The sequence below is a fragment of the Sciurus carolinensis genome, chromosome 9, assembly GCF_902686445.1.
Source record: "Sciurus carolinensis chromosome 9, mSciCar1.2, whole genome shotgun sequence".
NCBI classification, from domain to species: Eukaryota; Metazoa; Chordata; class Mammalia; order Rodentia; family Sciuridae; genus Sciurus; species Sciurus carolinensis.
This window is the reverse complement of record NC_062221.1, coordinates 95,260,495-95,270,835: the sequence shown is the minus strand read 5'-3', so window position 1 is coordinate 95,270,835 and position 10,341 is coordinate 95,260,495. Positions and strand designations below refer to the sequence as shown.

The following is a 10,341-nucleotide window of genomic DNA, read 5'->3' as shown; positions in this document are numbered from 1 at the left end:
GAGAGAAAAAGAGAGGAGAGAAAACCAAAAACAAAAAATAAAAGTAAAAACCAAAGAATTGTGATCGTGATCCTTAAACTGACTTTACTCATGGCCATTTGATTTAACCTCAGAATCTCAACATGCATCCCTCTAATTAATGTTGCTTGGCCAACATGTTTTGGGAACCATGTCTCTCAGACTGGGAATCTGTGCAGAATTACCCTGATGTCAGTGCCAAGGATACCCTTTAGAATTAATGGACAACTTTACCTGTGCCCTAAGGCTAACCTAATTGCTGTCTCAGACCTATGAATAGAGAAACTCTCCTAGATTTTTATAATTTATTCCCCAATGTTTTAAAGATCACATATTAAATCTTGATTGCCTTGAAAATATAAAAATCAGGTGTCCAAGAAGTTATGATAAAATATTCATCAGTGAACTCTGTGAGAATGGATTACTGATTTATTTATAATATGAACTTGAATATATTTCTTTAAAATTCTTCAGTATTTTTATTGTGTTTTCATTTTATCTACTTAATTTTTTATGTTTGTCTCTAAATTTAAGACACTATGGAAAGAGCTAATGACACACAGTAAGTGACTCATTCAGAGTGTTTTGAGTACAAAAGTACCATTGTTTTATCACCAAACATACAGGTAAGTCTATGAAGTACCCTGTAAAATAATTCTAGTTTATATAGTAAAGTCATTTCTGATTCAGAAGAATAAGTACACTTTGCATTGAAGAAGAAAAAATTTGTTTTCATTAAGTATTTTCTGATACATTACCTCCTAGATTAAATAAGTTTTGAAAACTAAACCTATTTTTTCAGAGTACAGATAAACATTGTTAGTTTACTTACCAATAAGTGTTGTTAAGATAGACAGAACAGTATTTTATAGTTTCACAAATATTTTTGAAAATAATAAAATTTTGAAGGATATTTTAAAAGCATAGTATCCCTCATATATAATGGGCAAATTATTCACTGATTTTAAGTGTCTGGTGATAAAACTCTAGCACCTCACCATATTATGTGAGCAAAACAGTTAATGAAATTCAGTGTAGTTGAATAAGAAGCCCAAGTACTTTTTAAAATTTTTAAAACAATGAGTATTTTAACTATTACTGACTTATCAATAAAAGGATAACAAAATGTGCTGAATCCAAAGACTTATAGACATTTCTGGGAGAAAAGAAAGCTAACCTTATCATTCTTTTTCTTAAAATTTATTTATTTTGATTCATTGTAAAATGGGGTGAAACTTATTTCTCTGATTGTACATGAAGTAGAGTCATACCATTTGTGTAATCGTACATGTACATAGGGTAATGATATTTGTCTCAATCTGTTATTTAAAACTCATGTTGTTTCTGCATTTGAAATGTAGTTGCCAAGCGGTAGTAAATTTGAAGTAAATTAGTGTGAGCATTGAATTCCAATAAATATATAGCAGATTGGGAGTAATTGAGTTTGTAAATTCAAATAATCAAAAAATGTGAAACCTCTGGGGCACTCAACACAAATATAGATAGTTTCTAAACAAGTTTGATAGTGCATGAGATGATATATGAGATAATATTCATTAAGTATATGTGCATTATGAATGGAGACTATCTCAACAATTCTTACAATGTTAAATTGTGCTTATAGTACACTTAAACTAGAGACAATATTAGGACAAGTGGGTAATTAAGAAGAATTTGGCTGAAAACAAGGAGGGTAGGATACAAAGTATTTTAAAATGAATATAAAACAAATTTTACAACTCATTAAGAAATTTAAAGATCTTTGATGTTTCTACCCTATTGCAGTAGACAGAGATTTCTATAAAATATACCAAGATAATATTATCTGGTAAAGCTTAAGAACTAGAGAAACTTTCTCAAAGTCACTCTGATTTTAAACAGTTTTTCCAATGTAAGCCAATAGACTGTTTAAAATATCAAAAGAACAATTACCATAAAATACTGCATCAATCTCATAAAGCAATATTTATATTGTTTTTAATTTATAAAAAGAAGCTTGCCATGAGAAAATATATTTTAATTTGGAAATGGCATGTTAATTAAATGAACTATGAGTCATTATATAGACATAGGACAACTGATGTAGAAAGAACTTTTTCACATAATGAATTCATGCAGACATTTCAAGGCAATCCTGTGTGAGAAGACCATCCTATATCTCAAAGACCTATTTTCAGAGAGAGCATAGGGTGATTTGAGGAAGAGATGCTACTCTTCGACCCACAAAACAATTAGGGGAGGTGAATTAGACATTCCTATATGATATCAATTGAATTTCTCTACAATGTATCTTATCAGAGAAGCCAGGGATGCCTGAGGCAAATCACTCCACAACAACTGAATTCATCCTCATGGGACTTACAGATAACCCAGACCTGAAGGCCCTTCTGTTTGGGGTGTTCTCTGCCATCTATCTGGTCACCATGGTGGGGAATCTAGGTTTGGTTGCCTTGATTTCCATGGAGCACCGTCTTCACACACCAATGTACATCTTCCTGGGCAACCTGGCTCTCATGGACTCCTGCTGTTCCTGTGCCATCACTCCCAAGATGTTAGAAAACTTCTTTTCTGAGGACAGAAGGATTTCCCTCTATGAATGCATGGCACAATTTTATTTTTTATGTTTTGCTGAGACTACAGACTGCTTTCTTTTGGCAGCAATGGCCTATGACCGCTATGTGGCCATATGCAGACCACTGCAGTACCACACCCTGATGTCAAAGAAACTCTGTGTTCACATGACCACAGCAGCCTACATAGCTGGAAACCTGCATTCCATTGTTCAAGTAGGGCTTCTGTTGAGGTTAGCTTTCTGTGAGTCTCATGAAATCAATCACTTCTTTTGTGATGTCCTTCCATTATACAGACTCTCCTGTGTTGACCCTTATATCAATGAATTGATGATACTTATCTTGTCAGGTTCTATTCAAACCTTTACTATTACTGTAGTGCTAATCTCTTATTTCTGTATTCTTTTCACTATATTCACAATGAAATCTAAAGAGGGAAGGGGCAAAGCTCTATCTACCTGTGCATCCCACTTTCTCTCTGTGTCAATATTCTACGGTTCTCTGCTTTTCGTGTATGTTCAACCAGGTTCAGTTAAGGAAAGTGATAAAGATATACCTGTTGCTATTTTTTATACTCTAGTCATTCCTTTATTAAACCCTTTTATTTATAGTCTAAGAAACAAGGAAGTAACAAATGCTGTGAAAAAAATTATGAAGAGGTACTCTTGTAATTTTCTATAACAACCATCATCTCCCTAGAAAGATTGATTTCATGTTGATAGTCTTTTTTCTAAGACTCCAAATACTGAGAAAGTAGGTGAGTTGCTTCATAATAAAATATTAAATTGTAAAAATATTTATGGTATTTGAATAGAATCACCTACATAATAATAAGATTCAGGGTGGCATAATCATACACACGTGGCATATGGTTTGCTCCAATTCAGTCCCCAGTGTCTTCTCTTTCCCTCCACTCTGACCTGCCTGTTCCCCTTCCTGTGTTGTACTGGTCTTCCTTCTATTTTTTCTTGGTTATTATAAATTAGTGCTTTACAGGTATACATAAAAGTGGAATTCTGTGTGGTATAAAATTGTTATAAGTACCTAACATAATTTGGTCAATTTCATTCTGCAGCTCCTCCCTTTTCATGTCTCACCTATATCTCCCTTAGTCCCCTCCTTTACTCTACTGCTCTACCCTCTATTTTTATGGAATCTATGCCCCGCTGCCTTTCCCCCTTACTTTCCTCTAGCTTCCCCATAAGAGAGAAAACTTTTGACCCTTGCTTTCTGAGTCAGACTAAGAATTGATGTTCTTCTGTTCCATCCATTTACCAGCACATGTCATAAATTTATTCTTTTTTATGGAGGAGGAAACCTTCATTTTGTACCTATACTACATTTTCTTGATCCATTTACATATTGTTTGATACATGAGCTGTTTTATAACTTGGTTCTTATGAGTTGTACTTCTATAAATATCCATGTGCCTATATCACTATATAATGCATATTTTAGTTCTTGGGGAAAATAGGAAGGAGTGGGATAGCTGTATCATATGGTGGTTCCATTCCTAGTCCTTTGAGGAAACTTCATACTGCTTCCACAGTGCTCATTCTAATTTGCATTCCCACCAACAATGTATGAGTGTACCTTTTTCTTGACAGCATTTATTTCTGTTAGTGTTCTTCGTTGTTGACATTCTAACTAAAGAGAAATAAAATCTCGATATAGTTTTGATTTGCATTTTACTGATTAGTAGGAATTCTGAACATTTTTTTTCCATGTATTTGTTGGTCATTTGTATTTCTTCTTTTCAGAAATGTCTGTTTAATTCTTAGACCATTATTTGGAATGTTTGATTTTTGGTGATAAGTTTTTTTGAGTCCTTTGTATATCCTGGATATTTAATGTACAATATAAAAATCATATGTGATACTAAAATATCATGTCATGTTTGAATACATGTATCAATTGTATGTGATAAGAGATTCATGGATATGTACTTATCTCCAAATTATTCAGATGGATACAGTAGACATTTACATGCCAGTCATAGTTGAATAAGTAGTTTTTTCCCTAGTTGTCTTGTGATGCATATGCTAAGTAAAGGAATGTAATATCAGAGTTTCATAGAATCGATTTATAGGATTGGTCAGATTCATTGGAAGAAGTAAAAGAAAGGAAAGAAATATTGGTTGATCATACCACATTCTTCACAAATCCAATTCTCTCTTCTAATCTCTCTTTAACTTGAATTCAACTCATTAGTATGAATCTTTTCTCCTAAGCATTATAGTGCTTATGTAAACTAGATTTTATGTAGAAAGACACTTAAGTGTATAAAAAATCAAGATGATGCTTAAAGCTGATTTTATTTATGGTCATTTGATTTAACTCAGAATCTCAACATGCATCCCTTTTAATTACTCTTGTTTGGCTACTGGTGTTTTGGGAATCATGCCTCCAGGATTAGGAATCAGTAAGAATTCACTCTGAGGTTCATTCCAAGGATATTCCTTTAGAATCAATGGACAACTTTAACTGTGTCCTAAAGCTAACATAATTATTGTCACTGACTTATGAGTAGGGAGGTTATCTTAGATTTTCATTCTTTAGAATCCAATGTCCTGAAGACCAAGTTTTTCATATTAATATACCATAAAACAGAGATTCACAAGTCTAATAAGCTATTATAAGGTGTTCAACAGTGAACTCAGTGAAAGAATGGATTTTCTAATTTATTTTTAATAAAAATGTGAATATGTATTTCTTTAAATTATTTCAGTTATTTTTATTGTTTTCTAATTTATCTACTTTTTTTACTTTGTCACTAAATCAAAGACACTGTGGAAAGACTAATGAGACACATTCAGTGGCTCATTCAGAGTATTCTGAGTTCAAAGGCAACAGTTTAATCATCCAAAATGCAGGATAGTCTTAAAAGGACACTGTAAAATAATTATGGGTTGTATAACAAAGTTGTTTTCTGATTAAGAGGAATGATACTTTGAGTTTGGAAAGAGAAAGTTAATTTTTACCTATTATTTTCTGATGTAATATCTCCTAATAAAATTACAATTACTAAAATTTAAGCAAATTTTCCACAGTCCACGTAAAGATTTTCGGCTTCTATGTCAATAAATGTTGTTAAAGTAATGACAAAAGCAGTATTTTCATATTTTTACAAATATTTCCTCAAACTGTTAAAATTCTGAGGGATATTTTATAAGGATAATAGACCTAAAATATAATTTATTTTTCTCATAGATTATGAGCCTCTAGTGATAAAACTTCAGACAACCTCACTATATTATTTGAAAGAATAGAAATATTATATATAAAATTCAATGCAGAAAAGAAAAAGACAAGGATAACTACTAACCAAAATGTTTTTTAAAACAATGCATATTTTGAACAATTGTAGACCTGTATTCAAAATTAATATCTGAAACATTTTTAAAGCCAAAGACGTATGGTGATTTCTGGGAGATATGAAAAGTAATCTTACAATTCTTTAAAACCCATGTTGTTTCTACACTTGATATATTGTTGGCAAGTGATATGAAATATGAAGTAAATTTGAGTGAGCATTGTATAAAATTAGTGTATAGCACATTAGCAGTAAAAATAAAAGTATATGAATTTAAAGGATGAAATGAAGGAAGAATCTCCATTGGACTGAATGAAAATATAGACATTAATTTTTAGAGAAGTTGGAAAGTGTACAAGACTGGGCATTTATCATGAATGAGGTACACACCATGAATGGAGACTTTCTAAGTCAGGGAGAGCTGGAGTGTGACTCAACAGTGCATATATTTCCACATGGAAGGAGACTCAGAAAAAAGGATTATATTACCTGAGGTATTTGGTTATTAAGTAACATCAGAATAAACCGAACTTTTGCAGATGGCAAAAGTATTGATAGTTGGAGCAAAGTGTAAATTAGCATGATCAGAATCAATGTTTTTGTGGAAATGACTATGACTCTGTGTGAGGAAATAGGTGTGAACAATGAGACAGAACCCTCAGAGTGAGTTCTTGGTGACTTTGGAAAATAAAGATGAAAGAGAAAAAGAGCACAGATAACCTTAAATGCCACATGAAGAAACCTGAATTTACGAAGAGGCATCAGACACCTGTCTCCCTGGCAGCACAGTAATTTGTTTACATCTTCCAGCAAATTTTCCAGGCAACTGGTTGGAAAGAGACTGACTTTAATAATTCACATACAAGGTCATGACAGCACAACTTGAACATAGACTGAGAAGAGACAGGGGGACACGCATATGAACATTTTAAAGAAAAATATATTATAAATTGCTACTATTATAAAACAAAATAAAATTCTAGCCTTTTCTCTGCATCCATCATATCACATATGATTTCCCATTACAAGTGCACAAGCAGTGCCTGAGATAATTGGACATTCAGTAATCATTTCCTTCAAAATGCTTTCAATGGAATTATGTTGATGAATGGATAATGGGTTTATTATTTTCATTTTGAATGACTAAAACATTCTTGACCATTTAGTTTTAATCTTTAATATGTTAAATACTGATATACCAACCTGCTTAAATATAACACTTTAGGGACTTAAATATGTTTTAAGAGTATAAACATATATAGAAATAAGAAAGTTCCATAAACTCTGAATTGAAGGGGGAGTTCACTGACACTATGTCAGTGAACATTGTTGGTTGTCAGAATAACATTCTCGATGTCCCTTCCCATTTGTGCTAATGCTGTGATTTTAGTTATGTATTTCTGCATCACCCATCCCTAATCTTTATGAACGCTAATTCCTAGACATCTGCTGATGAAAGAATATGCAACTTATTTAAAGTGAGCAATACAAAATGATGAATTTTTTTTTGAGATTTCTGGAAAATGTGTTTTCTTTGCATTTAAAGAGATCTACAAAAAGATAAATAAATAACTTGATCGGTTAGAACGCTCTTTCCATTTGTTCTGGCAGCACCATCAGATAAATGAAGAAGGGGGCCTAGAAGTACACCAGAGAGTTATGGAGGAATAAGCAACCTGATGTGACGAGCTTTCTTTTGTTGCTCACTGAAGGCAGTACCACCAGCTTTCTGTACCACACAGAGCTCTCACACCCATTTTCTATTTTGTTTTGCAGAACTAGGGATTGAACTCAGGGCCTTGTGCTTGTGAGGCAAGCACTCTACCACCTGAGCTATATCCCCAGACCTCTCCCACCCATTTTGATAGAGTTCACTTACTGAGATATGATATCAAGCAAGTTTATGCTGAGTCATAATTTTATGTCTGAGTCATAGTGACCTCAAACGCTCAAACCCTAACGGTACAACATTTGGCAATCCTGTTCATTATGGAGCTAAGCATCTAGTTTGCTGGAATTCTTCTGTCTGTTGCTGAGGAATGAGCTGGACAGAAGTATGGATCTTTGAGACTCTTGAATTCCAACTGGGTTGGTGAAGATTCCACATACAAAATTCTTTGAGGTGATCCTCATTGATCCATTCCACAAAACTAGTAAAAGAAATTATGACACTCAGCAGATCACCAAATCAGGTCACAAGCACAGGGAGATGTTCAGGTTGACTCTGCAGGATGCAAGATTCTTGGCTCTTACAAATACCTGCAACTTCCCCCACATTATTGGTGGTTCCACCAGCTCAGAGAAAGCAAAATATGTTAGTATGATGTTCATAAACTTCATATCTAATAAACAACTTGATCCAATCATATCTGCTGAAACATATTATTTTTCTGTTGATTCTAGTCTGCAGATTACTTCATGAATGTTTGTTAATTTATGGAAATTAGAGTGCAATAATATTTGAAGATGCCTAGTGATAGTATATTTTGTTTCCAATAAGATGCACTTTTAGTCTTTATCTTATTAGTGCTGTCTGCCTGCCTTACCTTAATGTGGCTGGAGATTTTTGAAGTTTGGGAAGTACTGAGTTTTTAAACTGCATTTTGCTTAGCAATTCCTTGGAAAAGTGGAGGAAGTCCTAACCCTGTGTCATGGCCATATGTAGAAAAGTGTGAGATCAACTAAAGCCCACATTTTACAATTCAGTACAGTGTACCATTTGTGCAACTGTTGCTTCTGAAAGGAAAATATTTCCCCAAAGGATGCCATTTTCATGAGTTTAATCCTGTTTCAAGAGGGTCTCTTACCAATGAAAGAAATCTAGCTTAACCTAAACAAAATTGCCTGAGTATCCACAGTCTTTATGTAAATTCACATAAAGGGTAAAAGCTGATTCAGACCTATGGGTCCATGGAATCTAGAATTCTGAATTGGTTGCAAAGAACTCACTAGCAATGTTTACACCAGTATGTTTGAAACTAATGAGAACGGATCATTAGTTAATTATTTCCTTTAAGGTTGGTTATCTAATAACAAATGTAGGGTGGGAAGGTGGTAAGACAGTGTCATTCAAAAAATACCATTAAAGTATGAGGTTAGAAAATTAAAGTCAGTTGTAGTCAAGTATTTAACATACTTACTGTAACAGTGGTTTCTAACCCTTAAAAATCCTCCAGTTCCTACTATATGCCCAGATTCTGGCCACATTTTCAAAGTAAAATCCACCATTTTACTTTGTGCTTTGTTATGGGTTGAATATGAGATGTACTGAAAAAGTTTCTGTTAATAGAAGAATATTAAAATTCAAATGATGGGATTATGAAAACCTAAACCTAACCTGTCCATCCGAAGGCTGTGAATAGACTAACTAGGTATTAACTGTAGGGACCATGACTGGAAGAGGTATGTCACTGGGAATGTGTCCTGGAATCCTTCTGCCACTATCACTGACCTCAGGCCCAGAGCAAAGGAGCCCACTGAACCTGGGCCAAATCTCTGAAACTGTCATCTCAAATTGAATATGTCTTCCTTCAACTGATTCTTTTCAGGTACTTTTGTCATGTTAATATATAGCTGATTAACAGAAATTGTTACCATGAAGTGGGGTTGTTGCCGTGACTAAACTGACAATAGACGTTCAGATCGTTTGGGACATGGTTTTAGGGAGCAATTTGGAAAACTTTGGAAATGCAAACCAGACTCAGAAAGTCAAGGGTCAAATGTTTTCTTTCATATGTGGAAGCTACACCAAAACAATGGGAAAAAGAGAGAGGGAAATCCCGATGAAAGTAGAAGATCATTGGAGCAGAAGAAGGACTGAAGGGGAAGGAGGAGAAATGGGAAAAGGAGGAATGAGAGGAATGATAGAATTACACCTTTATGAATACCTATGACACCCTCATTTAAAACAATGGATAAATAAATAGAAGGAAATCCACTGAAATATAGGAAGGAAATTATGAGGAGTGGGAAGTGGAGGAAAAGAGGAAGTCCTGGGGGCTAAAATGGAGCAAATTATATTCCATGCATGTATGATAATGCAAAAATGAACACCACTGTTATGTATGATTATAGTGCAGTAATAAAACATTTTGAAAAAGTCAATTGAGATCTTTGAACTGAATTTGTTTAAACCAAATTTTGACTATCTTTAAACTAAATTGCATCTGCTACATATAATTCATATCCACATTTAGATTATGTGTATATATGTACTACATATACATACATATAAAACATATTTTCTTTATGAATAATAATGCTGAGCATCTACTTATGTACTACTGGACATTTGTAAGTCTTCTTCAATTAATGGTATCTAAAACTGGATATTCATATGCAAAAGAAAGAAATTGCACCCATGTTTAATATCTTATATAAATATGAAATGAAAATGGATTAAAGACTTAAATATAAGGCCTAAAAGTGTTAAATTCCTAA

General features: G+C 33.5%; 1 protein-coding gene across 1 annotated transcript; it reads left to right on the top strand.

Moving 5' to 3' along the window:
• The first annotated feature begins 2,327 nt into the window (after positions 1–2,327).
• LOC124992867 (olfactory receptor 5K3-like) lies at positions 2,328–3,269 on the top strand. The gene has a single exon (XM_047564183.1). It carries the CDS (start codon positions 2,328–2,330, stop codon positions 3,267–3,269), a length of 942 nt encoding a protein of 313 aa, XP_047420139.1.
• Positions 3,270–10,341: the final 7,072 nt, after the last annotated feature.